This window comes from Anolis sagrei, chromosome 4 (genome assembly GCF_037176765.1).
Source record: "Anolis sagrei isolate rAnoSag1 chromosome 4, rAnoSag1.mat, whole genome shotgun sequence".
Classification (NCBI taxonomy): domain Eukaryota; kingdom Metazoa; phylum Chordata; class Lepidosauria; order Squamata; family Dactyloidae; genus Anolis; species Anolis sagrei.
Window position 1 is genome coordinate 103405760 of NC_090024.1, and position 20680 is coordinate 103426439.

Sequence of the window (20680 nt, forward strand, 5' to 3'; positions counted from 1 at the left end):
TCTATACAATCCTAGATTATTATACAAGTCTATAATGCTGATCTCCCTTACAGACCTGAACTGTACAAAAATGCAAAATTAGATTGCTCACAAGTGATGACATTAACTAATTATTTGCTGCTGAGTTTGCTCTGAAAACTGTCAGCTACAATGGAGTTGAGAATAAAAATCAATGTGTAAAACATAAATAAAACTGCAAGTAAGGCTAAATCCAGTGCCTAAAGCTTTAAAAACTGAAACGCTAGCATCTCATCAAGCATGCAAGAGATCAAAGGGAAATTCTTGACTGTATTTTAAAGACTTGTACATTCATTGGGGTTATAGTGGCTCCATGGCTGAAATGATAACTTTTTCAAACCTTTCTTAGGAGAAAGAAGCAGAGTGTCTATCCAGTGTGCTATGGAAAATGGGGGATTTCTTGGGAAAGAATTTTTCATAGAATCTTAGAATTATAGAGTTGGAAGGAATCACAAGGCCATCCAGTCCAACACCCATCATGCCGAAAAATACAATCAAAGTCCTCTCAACAGATGGACATCCAATCTTAGCTTTAAAACTTCTAGAGAAGGAGACTCCACCAGGCAGTGAGGTAGCATATTCCACTGCTGAACAGCTGTTACCACCAAGAAGCTCTTCCTAAAGTTTAAGTGGAACCTATTTTCCTGCAGTTTGAATCCAGCATGTATTTTGTTATTTCTGCTGCAGTGGTCAAGGTAATAGTCACTAGTCAGTCACTAAAGTTGTCTTATGTTTCCAGTCTTAGATTGAATAGAAGTTCTTTGAGTAGATTCTCTCTCCCTCCCCCAAAGCTGTCTTGCTGACTCTTGTTCACTGAAATCTATGAAATATCAGGCTTGTGTAGGGGTTTTCCCCATTTGTTCCATTTGGTAGGTCAACTCAAATCTCAAAATTATACAGGACTCTAGCTTTAAACAGCACTTTGTGTGGATACATGTTCTTGAGTCTAAATGATATGAAATGATTCAGCACAATTTCATTATATTGTGTAACTATATGCATTATACCAATGCGTATATTTATTGTTATTCATACCTTATCTGTAAGATGTAAGTATTTTGCCCATGACAAAGATGAATTTTATGCTGAGCATTAATAAAACTTCAGAGTGATTCCTCACTCTGTTCCAAGAAAGACAGCTGGAAATGCAGTTGCCCATTGGCTATCCATGTTGTTCCAAAGGATTATAAAGCCTTTTGTTTTTCTCATTTTGTAAATTGGAGGTTTTATCATATTGTTATGTTTTTGCTTGCATTGTATCAGATAGGGATAGAGATAGTAGGGGTTGCCAGACTGTTGAAGAGCCCTTAGAATTTTTTCCATTTCTTTTTCACTCAATAGGACTAGATATAGTGCTTTGTAGAAGTATTTAGTAGTTTTTGATTCCCCCCCCCCCCCCATTTTTGGAACTGGACTGGATTTAATTGGCACTGTTCTCATTCAGTATAAACAATATACTCAGCAATATGAAGGTACAAATTAATTTTATTGGAGCATAAAAGTCATGCAGAAAAAATGAATTGGCACTTGCTTGTTTTGCAAAAACATTCACAAACATCCCCTAATTTGAGGCACCTTTGAGAGCACTTCCGGCAGCAATTGCAGGTACAGTTTTTCTTGGGTAACTATTTATCAGATATACAGTTATGTTAAACATTCTGTTAAACAAAATCTCTCCAGCTCTGTAAGTCAGGTTGGATGTGGACTATTCAGAAATAATGACTGTTAAGTTTTGCCACAGATTTTTATTTAGATTGAGAATTAGTCTTAAATTAAATCATTTGATAACATTGTGGTTAAAATATTCCAGTCTTCTTTTGGTTGTGTTTTTAGGGTCAATATCCTGTTGGTGAAATCTCCAACTTAGTCATAGGTCACTTGCAGACAAACAGGTTTCCCTTTAGAATGGCTTTTTTTCTATCTACCTTGCACTCAATCCTTACCTGTTTCCCAGTCTGTATTTGAAAGCAAGCACTCTTGCAACAGAATACTACCAATGTCCCCACTTCACCATGAGAATGGTTCTGTCATAACAATGAGAATAGTTGCTGTTGTAATCTGTGTAGGATTTTGCAGCTGGCCAAAATATTCAAAAATTTCCTTTTCCACACTTAGACATTTGCAAACTATAAAAATGTTTATGTGTTGGTTCACCAATAGATTTTTTCCCCTCGACACTTTTCATTAAAGCCTAGCTGTGCTGAATATCTGGATGACAGTTGTCTCATAGATTGCTGATTCCATCTCAGCTCCAGATCTCTCTGATGGCTTCAGAGTTACCATTTGCTTCTATGTCTAATGCCTTTCTTACCCAGTCCCTGAACTTGAATGGATGGCCTTCTCTAAGCATTTAGGAATAAAAAAAATAATTGTGCCCCAAGACATGTACATAATTGGTATTTTTTAAAAATCAACCCTGATTGGAGGTTCCATAGTGTTTTGAAAGCTCTTTGATCTTTGCATTTTGATTTGATGTGTTCTCCAACAAACTGTGGCCTTCCAGGAATAGGTGTACTTAATGAGAGATGATACATTGTTAGAGTTTTGCACACATGAACTCCACAAAACTCCAGATGTGATGTCTGGAAGTAGTGGTCTAGAATTTGTTAAGTGTGATCCTAGAAAGGGGTTAACTACTTGTTAAAAAGTGCCAACTTGTTTTTCTTTCCTTGACTATCCCTATAAAATTATTTTGTACCTTCCCAGTGTTGAGTGTTCTTTGTACGTTAAGTGGCAACAATGCCAACTAACTCAATTTCAATCCCAGGATATAACTCTTGGAAAAGTCATAGACATGGGTGGATAGTTTAGCAAGGGATGGTATGTATGCAGTCTTAAGAGCTCTGAAAGAACTGGAAACCAAAGGAGGTTAAAAGTGTGCTTACATTCAGCCATCTATCTTGCATAGAATCCATCTTTTTGTGTTGCAATTTTATGAACTCTCCTATTCTCAAAAGGAAATTTTGTGTTAATATAGTATCACTACTATTCCTTCCCATCATTGTTAAATACTAGCCTTTATGAGGTAAAGGCAGTACATTTAAAATGATCATCCTGAATTATGCAGCAGGGAAATTATCTCAGACTGCACCCCTCCTGTTCGGTAACTGATTTTTCTTTCTTTTGATTGTTCTAATTTGTATAGTGCTACTATTGTGATTTTTAATTACAGATGTTTCTGTTCATGTGAGAAGTTTGCTGTTCATACTCTGTTGCTTGGGAACTATAAGATCAATTTTGATTTTAATTGCCCCTTTTATGAAAGACTGCTGCTCCAGAGGAAATGCATGAAGGCCATAGAACTAGATGCTGCTACTTTCTGCTGCGTTTCTTTTGTAGGCTGAAGGGAAGTGTTTAAACTACACAAGATGTTTCCTTAACTCAGTGTGATACTATATTTGCAAGGGTGCCTATGACTTTTTTTAAAGGATTTATATCTCTTTTGCTTTATTGTATTTAAAATGATGAGATTGTAATTCAGGAGAATAGTTTAGGCTCTCATTATGATCTTTTCATTCATCATTTCCACACTGTGTGCTCAGGCCGTGCTTTCTAAACATTTCATGTTGATGACACACTTTTAGACATGTATTAAAAATGGGGGGGGGGTTAAAAATAGAGAATCACGAAGAGTGGTTCCATAACACAAAATAATTTAAATGGTATGGCTCATTCTATATTTTATATAGACTTAATTAAATCAATTTAATGTTTGCTTCTCATAGAGTTCGTCTTTGAAGATCCACTCTTCTTTCCTTTCTCTTTCCTCTGAGGCAAGGCAGTTTAAAAAACCTAAAGTGTCTGGAACTCAGATCATCCCTTCTTCTTCCTTTCCTCTCCAAAGAACTCTATTCCAGGTTTGTTTTATACTATCTTAAGGCCTCAGAAGAAAGGGAGGAGAGAACAGTGAGATTTTAGAGACCTCAATTTTATAGTTTTTAAACTGCCTTGCCTTCAGAGATTAAAAAGAAGGGAGGGAAGGAAGGAAGGGAAGGAAGAAAGGAGGCTCCCAAAAAATGAGGATGCAACTATGAATGAAGTTTTTCACTTTCATGAGGGATCCTGTATCACTAATTCCAAAAGTGAAGGGCTTACTCCATAACATTGCTTTGGAGAAGTAATGGTTTTTCACATTTACCACTGTCTCTCAAAATACAAAAACTCATATATTCACTATTTTCTTTTATGACAGTCTTGCCCTCTAAAGCTATTTTGTAACTTCCAACTATTCAAGGATTAAGAAGTGTGCAATACTATTTGGGATTTGTTAAGCCAAAGCTACTGCATAGGCAAACAGAAGTAATAATGATTCCAGTTGTTAATCCTTCCTTTGCAAATCGACAGAATTGTTCTCCATGAATCTGTTCTGTAAATATCAGGTTTTTCCTATTGTTTTCCACAGTTATGACTGACTGTATCTTAAGTACAGGATTGCCTTAGCAGATATCTCCTTTCTATTTATATAAGTATATTCTCAACAGTTGGATAATATCAAATTAGTTTTTCTACTTTACATGTAGTTTAATAGATGATTATAACTAAAAGAAATACCAGCATATGACTAGTTTTGTATCTTCACATGAAGAAAATCTGTTTAAAGTATCACAATCATTATAATTGCAGAATAAGCAGACCTGCACATTATTTTGGGTTCAAAGAGTTTGTCCTACATTCTTTCTTTTTCAAGGACCTTATTCACTGCTTCCTTGCTTCTGTCTTAGTTGCTATTTTATATACCCCTACAACTTTCTTCTTCAAAAAGAGCCAATTCATTAGTTTTTTTAGTAAATGATTCATAAAATGCTCCACTTCTATTTTGTTTTTCCCCCTATTCTGTTATCCTTTCCATTTTATATGGCATGACATGATCATATTGATATGTTGTTCTCTGGTTTGTGATAATAACAATTACGAAGTAAGGAAGGCATACAGTTAATTTATTTAAAGGATTTTGTTACTCAGATTCCGATTATATTTAGGATTTACTGTTCCAGTAGTCATAATTGACTGATTTCCTTCTAGCTGTATATGCCCTCTTTTATGTAAAACTAGGGCAAAAAAAATGTAAAGCCATTAATTATCTTTGGAACAATTTCTTGTTATTCCAAATGTTATTTTTTGTCCCAGAATCCTGTGTTTCTGCTCAACTGTTCCTTTACATAGAGCTAGTTATCTTGAATTGAAAGATGCAATTCATAATAACTGATTTTTGAAAGTATACCAATGGGTACTACTTGCATAATTTTCAGGATCCAGTCACTTTGCAAATGCTAACGTGAATAAACCTTTACATATTCCCTATAATTGGCTGTGGTCACCAATCTTAACGGCAGTGTTAAACTAAAGAGTTTCTTGAAGCTGTGAATCAAATAATCCTCTTGCAGAAATAGCTATCTCAAGTGTGAAACAAGATCACCTTTCCAGAAAAGGTATTTGTTTTCCAGCCATCAACTGTATTAAAACTATCTCTTGGAATCCACACTAAAAAAAATGCCAGTTATTAATCCTTTTCACTGAGCACTATATCTCTATACTCCAAGGCCAAAGACCTTTGTGTCCACATTGGGACATGCTTCCAACATCTTTTCCTATCCTCAGAGTACAACAAAATCAGAGTTACTAAATTATCCTTGTGTGAAATGTGTGCCCCATTGTCAAAATAGAATGCCACCATCTTTTGATTCCTTTTACAATATTATATAGTAAGGTAAAGGTTTTCCCCTGACATTAAGTCTAGTAGTATCTGACTCTGTGGGTTGGTGCTAGTCTCGATTTCTAACACAAAGAGCTGGCGTTGTCCATAGACACCACCAAGTTCATGTAGCATGACTGCATGGAGTGAGGTCCTAAATATTCTGAAACTACCATGTGATCTTGGAAGCTGAACAAGGTAAGACATGGTTACTACTTGGATGAGGAGCTGCCAAGGAATGCTAGATGCTTTAGAGTATATCCAGAGGAAAGCAGAGTCAAACCATCTTTTCCTTACCTTAATTATTCCTTGCCATAAGTCAACCACTGACTTGAAGGCACAAATACACATATAAAAGTCATACCCACGAAAGCCTAACAAATAAGCATATGTTATTAACCATCGTAGTCAACTTTTTAAAATTACAATTAAGTACATTTATGAGGTATAAATCCTGTTCAGCTAAGAAGTGAAGAAGGAGTGTGAAGAAAGAAAAGGGAAGTCGCCACTTTGAGTCTCCTTGTGGAGAGTCTCCTTGTGGAGTGGTTTATAAATAAACATAAATGTAAATAGAATAATAATAATCACATTTCAACAGACTTTGGCTTATCGTTCCCCTCCCTCTTTTTATTCCTTCTTGCAAGGACAATAGAAAAGGCAGCAATGCCAAGACAGATGTGGTTTAATCATGCTGGTAATTGTAAAAGAATGAGCTCCCTGAGCAAATATATGTGTTGTTAGTCTGGCCTACTAAAATAAAATGAGATTGTGATCAAAATACAGTCATATAGAAAAAATATGATTGTGAGTGTGTATATTTGTGTGTGTCCAGAGCAGAATTTGACTTGGGGAATGGAAGAGTTGCAAATGACGCCATACTATTAGTATAAAATAGGAGGAACAATTCTTGAAGAAAGTGCAAAGGCAGGTTTATATAATGGAATAAGAAGAAATAATGACCATGTTTATATAATGTTAAAGTAGATGATGAAAGCTGACTTGGCAATTGTACACAACAATATAAAATGACATATATATGATGCATTTTTGTAGCTCTTCTGTTTTGTGTGTTTGCCAAGTGACTGCATGCTAAGGATTATGCAAGTAGTACCCATTGATATACTAGTGGGTTGTTGTTTTTTAAAAAAAATCAGATATTGTAAATTGCATCTTGCAATTCAAGTTAACTAGCTGTTTTGTTTTGTTTTTATTTGTAATTTGATTTGAGTCTCAATTTTGGGAGAAGAGTAGGAAATAATGACAACTGTGGTGCTGGAAGGCAAGGAAAAGACATGAGAATAACAAGACAGTGTGTGGGGGAGTTGATTCCATGAATAACAATTTACTTAAACAACATTCAGTATTTTAGCAAAGTGTTGTGAAATTAAGCTAAACTATTTGAGGGAGGGATAAAGAAAATGAGTGCAGGAAGAATGGTTTTTGAAACCAAATTGTAATAAGCAGACCTATATGCACTCTGGAAAGTTGGTGAGATTGTTTTCTTTTTCTTTCTTTCTTTCTTTCTTTTTTTCTTTCTTTCATCTTTTTTTGTCATGAAAAATATGCATCAGCTGATCTCCTTCTCCTCATAGATCAAGGGAAACCTGTCCTATCTGATCACATCTAGCATGATCACCTCTCTAAATACCTCAGCTATTTCTGGCTAGAGACCATGGCATCATTTGACCCCTTGTGTTAGTGCTGCATTCCTATGATTTGAGAACATGGTGAAATCACTTTGGTTTTTGTTAATAAATGCAAAATGCCCTTATCTTTTATCATGTGATATGAGTACAGATGTGAATTCATCCTGCCCAGCTTGTGATACAAATAAGAGTCAGAGACATAGTTCTTATTCCCTTTAATTATTTTGTAGAACATATTTACCCAGATGGATGCCATCTAGTTATTTTGCCACCTTGTCTAATAGAGAGGGATTTACTGTAGTCCAAAACAACTGAAAGCAAGAGTTTGGGAAAGTCCGATGTAGAAAAGGTCAATTAAACTGTTAAGTATTGCCTTCCCCTGCCGTATAAACCAAGAGAAGACTTGCATAGAGTATATCAAAAAGTTTCTTGGAATTTTTGAAAGGGGATGAGGGAGGGAAGAGTGGTTCTCCCCCTCCCCACACACAAACACCCGGAAAGATCCAACACTTAACTGATACCTCCAGGTCTTTGGGGGTGTTTTTAAAGCTGAAATAAACCCAGATTTCCAAGTTTATTCTGGGTTAATGTGAATGATCATGGGATGTCATTTGGATGATAATGAACCTCCTACACCATATTATAGTGTAGTTTAGATAGGACCTCAGTTGTTGAAAGTATTAAAAGTTCAGGGTCACTATTTATTTCATATGATTATTTTAAAGCACATATCTTGTTTTCTCATTTAATTTATATCCAAAGCTATTTATGTACAGTTGTGAGAAAGAATGATTTTTGACGGACACAAAACACATGCTAAAAAAATTAGCGAGTTTATTGTCAAAGGCTTTCATGGCTTCAGTCACTGGGTTGCTGTGAGTTTTCTGGGCTGTATGGCCATGTTCCAGAAGCATTCTCTCCTGACTTTTGCCCACATCTATGGCAGACATCCTCAGAAGTTGTGAAACTAGACAAGTGTGGTTTATATATCTGTGGAATGTCCAGGGTGGAAGAAAGAACTCTTGTTTGTTTGAGGCAAATGTGAATGTTGCAATAGACAACCTTGATTGAATGTCCTTGCAACTTCAATGCCTGTCTGCTTCCTCCCTGGGGGAATCCTTTGTTGGGAGATATTAGCTGACCCTGATTGATTCTTGTCTGGAATTCACCTGTTTTCTGAGGGTTATTCTTTATTTGCTGTCCTGATTTTAGAATATCTTTTTAAATTCTGGTAGCCAGATTTTGTTCATTTTCACAGTTTCCTCCTTTCTGTTGAAATTGTCCACATGCTTGTGGATTTCAATGGCTTCTCTGTGTAGACTGCCATGGTGGTTGTCCAGCATTTATGTGTTCTCAAATAATATGCTATGTCCAGGTTAGTTCATCAAGTGCTTTGCTATGACTGACTTCTCTGGTTGAAGTAGTCTGCAGTGCCTTTCATGTTCCTTGATTCGTGTTTGGGCACTGCATTTGGTGGTAACTATGTAGACTTGTCCACAGCTACAATATACCACAGCAACCCATTTTGCAAGTTGAATGTTTAGAAGCAACAGTTTAATTCCAAAATCTGGGTACAACAACATAAGAAGCATTCATGATTGTCATGTACTTCATTTCAGAAAATTAAAACAGACACTGGTTGTTTTAATTAATGGGCAGGTACGCATGGATGACCGACAGAGTAAAAGTGAAGGTTTTAAAATTAAGAATATAACTGTGAAATTATAAATAGATCATGAATATATCAAGGAATATTATCAAATATTGATTCATGACTTTGAAGTGTGAATGCATTTTGGAGTAATTTTGCAGAGATGAAAGGAGCCATAGCGGTTGTAAAATATCAACCATGAAAAGATAGGTGCCTAAACTGTAGAGAATTGCAAGACAAAATGGAAAAGGTGGGAAAGCAATTAATTAGCTAGAGACCTAAAGGAACTGTTGTTAAAAAGTGTGCAGTCAGACCTACACATTTGCAAGTTTACTTTATGCAGATATTCATAGATTTATTTAACATGTTCTCTCCAAGAATCTCTAAACCCTCCAGTGCACTTTTTAACCACAAAGTCATTCTGGAGCCAGGCCTATAGCCAGGGGTTTAAAAAAAACCTGGTTTACTCATGGTTTTTCAGGTTAAAAAAAACCCTGGTTTACTCATGAATTTTAACTGCTTAACCAAATTCCCATACTAAGTCAATGAGACGCAAAAAATTAAGAGTCCCTCCAGAACTGCAAGCACTAACTCAAGCAAATATTAACAATTAATTCACACTGTCATTACTTGCAGCAATAGCCGATGTAGCAGAACAACCAAGTTGGGTGGGGGGGAGCGGGTGTTGAATGCTCTTATTAAGGAGGCCAGACTTGGTGGAGGTGGTTGACAGGGGCGGAGCTGCAGGCTATTGAAGGCGGCCCTGTCCCATGCTGTGCTCTTTGCTACAGCGTGAACTAGGAGGCAGGTTTCAACCCCCCCTGACATTTTCAACCCCTCCCCCCAATTTTCAACCCCCCCCCCCGAATTTTTTTTCCGGCTACGGCCCTGTCTGGAGCACCTGGGATATAGGGCCTGTCTGAAAGGGCCCTTAGAGACTCCTAGAGAGAACTTTTTAATCAGATCCAAAAAAATGAAATCCACAAATGTGGATGACTTAGTGTGTTTTCACTCTGTTGATCCTTAATGTTTCATAACAAGTGAAAAGTGTCCTTTCATAACGTATGTGGTGTTCTTCAGAGACTGATACTATGAAAGCATACATTCTTTTCTTCTGTCCTTGACATTATTGTGAACTTCATCTCTCCAAGTCTTTCCCTATTATCATTATATGTCATTACACCATTGTAATGTCACCTCCCTTGCTTTTCTTTGAGGTTGTTATGCTATCATTTTGGCACTCCAGGTCTTCGTCAGTATCATCCTTTTCAATGTAATTTTGGTTATATTTAACTTCACGCACTAGTCTAGTCTCTGCAGATTTGCAGAGACATTGTTGTTTAGTTTTCTTTTAAAAAATGGGATGTAATTTGCATAAAACTTTTATTACCACAAGGATTTCTAAAAAAAAAAAAATACACCCTGTCAGTGTAGCATGCTTCAGTAGTCTTAAATTAATATTTCATGAAATCACTCATGATAAACAATGGAAAACAAAAACAGAGTGTAGTTAAAGAAAAATGATGACAAATGACAGAGAAGGTAAGCTACCTTTTTATTTTCAGTCCAAGCAAAAATATTTCTCGCTTCTATATTTCTTACTGCCAATGTTGATTTTAGAAAAAAGTTGGATTTAGGTCACACACCAGCCATGGTTAATTAGTTTTGCTTTGGCTCTGTAGAAGCATTGACTGATTAATGGACATTATTTTTGTTCTTTTTGTTCAGTCAATACTAAATATTTTATTGTGTAGAGCCAGGTTGTTTGAGGAAAGTTCGATTAGTAAGGAAATGATAGCTGTCATTTAGAAAGAAAATGAATTTATGTAATGATCTGATCCCAGGTCAAAGAAAAAGATGTGTCAACAGCTAGATTATTAATTGTAAAATATTGAAAAGGAGAAATGAAAATACAAATTCATCAATTGTATAAAGAAGTCCAGATAATGGCACTGAATGACAAAGTAACATAAAACTTAAAATTAAAGAATGGATTATGGAGAAAAAATGACTTGAAAGTATGTGGAGAAAATTTCTAGAAAAAGTATTGGAAAAAGAAGTTGGGAATTTACCTCCAAATTGAATTTTTGGTGGGACTTTAGAAGAATAGATGGCTCTGGAGAAGGGAAGCACACGGGTGAATGTAAATAAAAGAGGGGGAAGTGTATAATATATGTCTATATAACAGTAATTTTTTCCTCAAATAAAAATGTATGTTTTATTTTTTAAAAAAAAAAAGAAGAAGAAAAGGTGGGGAAATCCTATCATGAAGAATGTTAGAACAGTGAAAATTTTCCAGAATGTTGTCCTGGTATTCTATATTCTAAAGTGTTCAAAAGTATGGTTTTCAAGAAGAAAATCTGTGGGTTTAGAATGCAAAAAAAAACCAAACAAACAAACATTGTTCCCTAAGCAGAAAATGGGTTTCCCGAGAAGGAAACATTGTGTACTGTACAGGTCCAGTGTTTTCTATGCAGATTTTTGTGTATGTGCAAATCTTCATATGTTTTTTCTCCATATACTTCAGGACATATAAATACACTGCAGATGAATGTTTGTCTTGTCTTCAAGTGGGAAGATAGAGAAGACAAATACTGTAAATATTTGTCCTCGTAGATGAGGATCAATTCATTGAGAATTTACTTCTCTACTCCCACTTATCTTTCTCCTGGGCTCCATGGAAATTAACACTATGGGGTAGCAGATACAGAAATACATAATTTGTGTGACCATGAACTCTTTAGGAAACTGAGAACATAAAAACAGAATCCAAGAACAGAAATGTTGGCCTCTAGTGTGTGTTTGTGTGCGGCTGACTTTGGTTTATTTGTGCTGTATGTTTTAATAAGAAATATGATACAAATGTTATACAGCATGTAAATCTAGAAGGATTGTCTCAGAAAGGATTAATATGTAAAAGAAAATAATCCTTGTGGTGGTGGTGGTTGGAATTGTAAATGGTGTGTGTGTGTGTGTATGTGTATGTGTGTATGTATATATATATATATAGAGAGAGAGAGAGAGAGAGAGAGAGAATTAATTTGCATTTTATTTTATTACTACCCCAATTTAAAAACAAAATTCAATAATAGAAACATTGTCCACTAGTGTGTGTGTGTGTTGTATTTTATTTTATGACTATTTCACCTACATTTAAGATAACTCACTCGGGAACCTTACTCATTCTAACAGGTAGTCTCTTTCAAGTGGCCAGGACCACATTCTCCATATGATGATGTGTATAATGTTTTGATCTATCTGTTGTTTGAAGGATTTCAGATTTATATATGTGCTTCCCTTTACCTTTTGTTCTTTCAATAATGCTTTGCGAATTCAAAGTTATCTTCTCTATTGAATATGTCCTAGATTGGTTACCATTGGGTATTAAAGTGTATAATACAAAAAAAGAACCAAAATATAATATAAAAAGTGGAATCAGCAGAACCCAATACAAAAACAGAATCAGAGAACAGAAACATTCAGCAGCTTTGTGAAATTGAAGCGCATGATGATAGTTCTTTTTGGGACTATACCTCCCAGGAAACTGTAATCGGCCATGTTTAGCTATGGAGATACGATGAATTTCTCTAGGCATAATATTCCAAATTCTGAATCTCTACCTCAACCCTGATATATTATAGTTGCCTAGTTCATGTCAGATGCCACCAGATTACCCATGAAGGCTTTTCTGGGTAATGTTCCAAAAGAACTTTAACACTATTATGGCTCAGCAGGGAATTTTAAATCAAATCTTGATTGTTCTATATGTAGGAGGGAAGGGAAAGTGATACCTTTTAATACCAGTAACAAATTAAAAAGCTCTCTATTGTATATTATCTAGACTGTAACATGAATGTCTGTGTTTTGTATTTCAGGAGTTACAGTTTGAAAGGCTTACAAGAGAACTTGAGGCTGAACGCCAGATTGTGGCTAGCCAGCTGGAGAGATGTAAACTTGGATCTGACACTGGAAGCATGAACAGCATTAGGTAATGAATGAGAGTTACTTTGTTGTTTCTCCATAACTGATTGGCATTGGTAATAGACTGTATCGGTCATTCTTCTGTGACATATTGCATATTGAATGGGATTTACTTTTTCTTAGCACAGACACTAAATTATTTTAAAGTTACCTTCCTATTGCCTTTTATTTGGTACCTGATGAAGAATCTTGGGCAAACACATGACAGAAGAAGTATACACCATGAGAATTGTGGAGGTGATAAAACTGCATGGCTTATGAATCTGCTTGGTGGAGCTTTTTTCCTCAAGGACTAGGCTAAAGAAACAGCATGAAGAATAAATGCATTTCTGTGAAGTACGGAATTGCAAAAACTGCTGCAGGTCATTTGCTGTCACACAAAGCTAATTACGTGGAAATATATTATAGGATAACCTTTTTGCTTATTCTTCCAGTTGGATTATTTTAGTTTGATTTATCAACCTTAAAATTTGTATGGTTTTAACTATCGTGTCCTGAAATCTGTTTTTTGTAATAAAATGCCTAATATTTTGTGAAAGCAAGTAACATGATTTTGTATGCAGAATTGTAAAGCTGTTACTGCATTTCACTTTTTAAAGGTGCAATCAGTGAAAGGATGTACTTGGAATACTAAATATAGATGTGTTGCTTGGTTTGCTTGGCTGGAAGCTTGATTTGGCTTATAAAGCAAATTTATAGTCAAGAAAAGATTATTGCCTTTACTAGATGATGCTTGAAACATTTTTCAGGTAGGAATAGTTATATAATATTGATGAGACATTAACAGACAAAGAATCTAGTCTTTGGCTCATGAATAGTAGGACAGATGTTTGATTGAGCCTAATTCCATATAATTTAGGAAGCTATTTAAATTCTAACTTCCTAATGATCAAAACATAATGCTGAAAATTAAGGAAACCTAGAAAATGGAAATAAAATAAACCAATTACATAATAATCAAAATGCTCTTAGAACATCATTTAATTAAAATAATTGTCCGTATGCAGGAAATTGATTAAAAGGTTTGTTAAGTTGTTTCTAAATGCTATACATTTGTATTTTTAAGTATGTGTATTGATTCTTGGTGATCTTCTGTCATTTTTGTTCAAATGTTCTACTGTGTATTTCCACCAAACAATGGCAAAATTGTCTTGGTGGAAGTGGTTGACATACATCATGTTTCGGTTTCCCTCCCAATAAGAATGCTGTTTTTCAAATATTAGTGGGCCATTTAAAGTGTAGGTGCATGTGTGGAGGGAACATCATCTCAAAAGATTTCATGGAAAAGAGTGCATTCAGCCTTAAAATACTTTGTTAATAAGCCATGGTTTACTACTCACAAATTACTCGCATGCTTGTGGGCACATTTCTTTCCTTTCTTCAGATCCCCATCTTGAACAAAATGTTTTTTTAAAACTTTGTTTACTGTGTAGATTAGGGAATCCTTCAAACCATGGCCAGACATTCTTCTGGGCCAGATTCGACAGAAAAATAAAGGGTTGTTAGTGTGCACTCACTAACCTTGGACATCATTTCTTATCCTTTCTTTGCTTCCTGTGCTTTGGTTGTATAGAAGAGAACAGATTCTTTTACACTTATTCTTTATTAATCATTGTGTGAAATCATTAAAAGTGTTTCATAGAATCATAGTTTCATCTTTGGTATCATTCAGAGGAAAACAAATTAATTTTATAAGCCATAGTTGACCATTATTTTAAAATGGTACAATAAATATTAGTTAAAAGCAATGATAGTTTTTCTAGATGCCGTGACAATAATAAACTATGGTTACTGTTCTGAGGAAAGGCCATATTATGTAGTTGCACCCACATTTCAGCACAGCCTTTATAAATAACCTGTAATTTCCAGTTCAATTGGTTTAAAAGAATCAGAAAACTATCAAAAGTGAGGCCGCGGTGGCGCAGCAGGTTAAACCAATAAGCTGCTGAACTTGCTGATTGGAAGGTTGGTGGTTCTAATCCATGGGGCAGAGTGAGCTCCCACTGTTAGCACCAACTTCTGCCAACCTAGCAGTTCAAAAACGTGCAAGTGTGAGTAGATCAATAGCGATCATTCCGTAGGGAAGGTAATGGTGCTCCATGCAGTCATGTGTGCCACATGACCTACGTGGTGTCTACAGACCACACTGGCTCTTCAGCTTAGAAATGGAGGTGAGCACCACCCTCCAGAGTTGGACACAACGAGACTTAATGTCATGGGGAAACCTTTACCTTTACCTTTACTATCTGAATGTTGTTGGTTTTCTCAAAATAAAATGTAATAGAAGCAGATGAAAGTGAAAAGGGACCTATGGCCCTACTTTCTTTCTCTCTTCCCTTTCTCCATAGACAGTCTTATTTCAAGAGAACATGCAGAGTAAGCAGAGCTAATATATCACATAGCCCTACTGTATTCTATTGCCGTTTTCTTTGCATTAAATCTTGAAGTCACATCTTATGTTTTGGTAATGGGATGTCAAGGGTGTGTTAACAGTACAAGTCGGACAGATTAATTCAGGTCTTCAGAGTTTTGACACTCACACACACACACACACATTTGGTTAAATAAATTAAGTTACAAACAAGAGTGGAGGTGCAAAACTTGTATGTGGATCTCTCAATATTTTATAGACTGATTTTATTTTATTGTAACACGTTTCAGAGCAGTTAATCATCCATACACATATTAATTATATAGTATCAAGCTGATCTCAACTGCTTTCTTTTCTTGCTGAGTTATAAATGGATCACTTGTGAACTGAGTTGAGTGTTTCCTTTAGAACTGATGCCTTGTCTTCTTTTTCTTTATGTGTGTTGATTTAATTTTGGCATGTACTCAGCATTTCTTGCCTTTTCGACTTGTGAAATGCACAGTTAGACTAGTTCTGGCACTTGAAAAGAGATACACTTGGTGTCATAATAAGACTTATCCATTTGTATGCTGCTACAGCCATACTTACGAGGAAAACCAGTTACCATGGGATTCGGTGTTGGAGACCTTTATGAATCAGAACAAAAGCATAATAAAGCTATTATGAAGAGCTCCACTGAATGGCTTTAAGAGAAGCTTGGGGTGATTTTCTAGACAAGCAGAGCATAGAAATGCTGAAGTTGATTATTTTATCATGAAAATGAAAAATATGTTTCAGCACTGATTTTTTTATTTTAAAAATGACATAACTATGAAAACATTACAGATTAGGAACAAAACGGCTTAAGATAGACAAAAACTATGTTAATTAGACAAATCCCCTTTTTTCATGAATGGAAAGCCTACCATTTGGTATTAGAATAATATTTTATATCCCAAATCTATAATATATTCATCATAGACTATAAGGGACTCAATGTTTTTGGATCGAAGTGGGCAATCTAAGACCTAAATGAACTAAGGTGTTTTTTTGTTTGTTCCTTTTGAAACTTTTGAAAATATGTCATGCTACCTGGCATGTTTTCTAATCATTTCAAGACTATAGCACACCTTTATACCCTGTCAAGTTGGTCTAGGTGCTTTCATTTTGAAAGACTACATGTTTATATAAAGATTACAGTTTTGTGGTGCATCTTGGCATCACTACACGCATGCAAGAAAACCGACAAAATAGTAGAGAATTTGCTTTGAATTTAGATGATGTAGTAATTGTCAATGCCTCATAACACCGTTTTCCCATTTTAAGTAGATGATTGTGAAGCTACTTTATAATTTATTGATCTAAAATGAGTCTACACTGGATAGTAAATCTGGGCTAGTATGGGGGGAAATGCTGGCTGTGGTAGCAGCAATATGCACCCCCTCTTTTTCCGAACTCACTGCAGTAGTGAGTTGGATTCTATACCATCCAGCTGGGCTGAGATTGCATCAGTCGTAATGGACCATCATCTCACCATCTATGCCACTCCCAAACAGTCACGGAGCTCTGTGTGAGCTCCTGGCTATTGCAGGTACTTCCCACATCAGCAGGTGCCTGCATGACCAGGAAGAAGAAAAGAACCAGTATCTCCCTCTTTGTTCTGCATTGATGAGTGTGCTGAAAAGGAGATGTCAGGATGCCTTGGGTGGGCAGCAGATTAGTCTGATTCAGGCTTGATCCAGCAGCCCACGTTATCTAAAAAGGCATTCCCTGACTCTGGGGCATTCCCTGACTTTTCCTAACCTATGGCTAAATCAGATTAAGCTAATTTACTCCAAGATACTTACCAAAAGTGGGGAAATGTTGTAAAAATACCTAAAAGTGAAATCAAGGTGAGTCTTGGTTATAATGCTTATGTAGATGAGCCGTTAGTGTCTTAGTTAAATGTAGAGGTAGATACACACACACATAGTCAAAGTATTTTGTTTTCTAAAAATAATTTTGACAACATTTCATCATGACGCCTTCATTGTCAATGACCTCTTACACTGAAGGTCAAAGTTGCACTTACCTGGGAACAGTATAGGAAAAGCTGATTCATAATCCATTTTCTGTTCAGGATTTTGCTGAAAGTTATATTGGATTTCAAATGAATAGGTGATGAGGCAAAAAAATGATAATACTTTATCAAAGGTTTCTTTTGCATTTGACTCACATCAGCATAATCAGGGCTGCTTGCACTATCAATTGTTTCCCTCTCCAAATATGAACCTAAGTATCAATCTACACTCTTGCCCCTTGGCCAACAATGATTTTGCTCTCTTTAGTTTACTAGTGAGGAAGAATAGCACTGGAAGCCTCCTGTGAGATGTTGCTGCTATAAGGCTCTTTAGTCTCATTTGCTAGCAGGTGGGAAGTCATTCTCCTTAATTATCAGCTCCTCCCCCCCCCCCAATCCTCCTTCCTTATAGTATAAAACTTTGGGGGGGTTAATATTACAAGGTTTTCCTTGCATCATTCTATTTGGGTGTTTGTGCCCCAAGTTTGCACAAATGCCCTGAGATACATTACAACTGACAGGATGCAGTTACTGAATTATTTAACAGCTCTAGTTAAGGCACTTGAAAGTGAGTTCAGCCTGTAGGACATGTAAAGAAAAGGAAGGATCATATTTCCACATGTGGTGGACATGTGACAGAGCGAAAAGATATTGGAAAGGAAAACAGAAAGAAATACAAAAAATGTTAAGATATTCAGATTCCCTAGAAACAAGAAATATTTTTATTAGGAATACATGCAATGGAAATAGAAGAAAACTTGGACAAACTATTATTTTTGAATTTACCATGGCAGCAAGAATTTCTTACGCAAGATTGTGGAAACAAAAAGAAATAGTGGGAGAAGATGAGTGGATGATGAAGATATTAGAAATTCGAAATATGGACAGGCCCACTTTCCTTATGTCAAAGAATAAAGGAATAAACATGAAAGAGACAGATGGGAAAAAAGTCACTGAATATCTTAAACAGAGGAACAAGAAGATTTTGATTTAGTATATAAGAAACTGGTTAACACAAAAAGAAGAAGGTTGAAAAAGAAAGGGAGAGAAGGCAATAAGAAGGGAAACAGGAGAAGGTGAAGGAAGAAGAAAAGAAAAGATAAAGGCCTCAGGAAGACAGCAGGAAGTCAAAATATTTTAATATTCACCTTTTTAGTACAATCTTATTAATTTATACATGTATCTGTATAAATAATCTCATAGTAACTTTTTTCTCTTTTCTTCACTATATCTTGACTATTCTTTTCTTTGTTTTTATATACTTGTATCTTTGTGATACTTGATCCTTTGACTCCTTTTCTTCTACCTCTTTTCACTTTTTCCCTAAACACAAACTAACTATATAGATACAAACCAAAGCTATATTAAGGACAATTTCTTTTATAAACTGTATTGTTTTTAACTATAAACTCTAATAAAGACTTTTAAAAAGTGAGGGAAACTTCAACTGTATGCCTACCATTGTCAACCAGTGAGAGGTATGAAGATGGAGGTTCCCTCTACCAGATCTGAACCCTTTTCAGGAGTGCTAACATAAACAGCACTACTTGAGGGGATAAACCGGAACATCACATCCCTTTAAGATAACAGGCAATGATGAACTAAGAAGATTCATTCCCAATTTAGACCTGGGGTGCTCTGCATAATTGGGCCTCCTAGTGTCCTCAGGCCCAGTTTCTGATTATTGCAGATTCTGGTTAGTGAATAAAATTGGGATCAGTTCTAACTCAAACCTCTGTGCCATTGCTCTTAGTGACATGGCAATAATCTGCATAATCAACCTCTACCATCATCTGTCGTATATAGCTGATCGACATATGCCATGAGAATAAGGTATTTTTAAAAGGTTAAATGACAAAATGAAAGAGAATTACACATATTTAGGAGAGACCATATGCTATACCTTTGTCCACAGACAAAATGAGGAAGAAAATGATAAGGGACAGAAAAGTAGGGAATGAGAACAGGTGAGTCAAAGCTGAGTGTTAAAGCTTCTACTAGAGAAAAGTCTAGCCAATTGTCACTACCTGAACATCTGTTGTAGAAAATTATATTATTGTGTATAAAACCCCCATTATTCTTTACATCTGTTTCTCTATATGAAGCTTGCTGAGATTAATCCAGACTCCTGATTTTTTTTTGTTCCTAAGAAGTCCTACTGTGATTCTCTAAAATTGAAATATAACTCAACTGTAATCAAGATTTCTAGAAATTTCTGAGGAAATTTAGATCTGTTATTTCAGTTGTAATACCTAGCATACTACCTTTTAACTTAATTCTCTTTATTTCCCTTAGCAGTCTCTTTACAGAGGGCCATCACAAAGCTGTTTTCCTTTAAATAAAACTTTCCATTTTGGCACATGTAAGATCCTTCTTTAGATTCTTTTCTTATGCATCCTCAACCAGGGATGGATCTAAAATCAGAAGAGCTGAGAGTCCAGCAACTACAATGAAATAAAGTTTGTAAGAGGTTATAATTAAGGGTTGGGTTGCTGCATTTGCAGAAATCCAAAGTTTGAGAACTCAGGCTGTAGTTAGTGAACTACAGTAGAGGATATATGTTGGTTGCAGGTATTAAAGGTATTAAAAGGAATCCATGTAACAGTATTCTATAAGAACCCTTTTGGGGGTATTTCCAAGACCTTAGCAGAGTGCTGGAAGCATCTCCAAGCCCCAATTCAGCTAGGCTCCAAGCTCCCTCTGTGTGGTGTATGTATACATGCCAGTTACTTCCAAACTCTGACATTGCAGATGCACAGTCTATAAAAGTAAACCATTTGTTAAATATGTCGAGGACTGACAGTAGAAACAATTGACAATACCAATTGTCAATTTCACAATGCAAAAAGCTAGACACAGCAAAATAAGGAGTGTCATAATATGCCACAATTGTAGCTGAAATGTATTATACTCTTCACTTAGCCATCCCAAGACTGAGTCTTCATACCAAATTTTTTGACATCTGTTCTTTGTTTCAAATCTGTCACCAAAGATGTGCATTGGAATCTCAGCATGAGTAGAATTTCAATATGAAAAGGCAGCATATTTTAAGAATGCATCATAGGGTTGCCAAATGAAATACAGGACAGGGCTATGACACCTTTAACCATTCAGCTGTTTTCAGTAGACATTTCTTGAAAGAGACAGTGTTGTGCTTCTTCCAAACAGCTATTGCAGTCATTCCCAACCTTTGGTCCTCTGGGCATTTAGGCCTTCAGCTCCTAACAGCTGGTAAACTGGTTGGGATTTCTGGGATTTGAAGTCCAAAACAACTGGAGCACTA

At 35.8% G+C, this 20680-nt stretch overlaps 1 protein-coding gene across 9 annotated transcripts in view; it reads left to right on the forward strand.

Moving 5' to 3' along the window:
* The window catches only part of CTNND2 (catenin delta 2), a 623732-nt gene that overhangs the window by 178545 nt on the left and 424507 nt on the right, over positions 1-20680 (forward strand). For all 9 annotated transcript variants that reach the window (XM_067467540.1, XM_067467541.1, XM_067467543.1 and 6 more), the window contains one exon: positions 12883-12995. In XM_067467540.1, coding sequence (XP_067323641.1) covers positions 12883-12995 — 113 coding nt within the window. The remainder of the gene's footprint in view (positions 1-12882; positions 12996-20680) is intronic.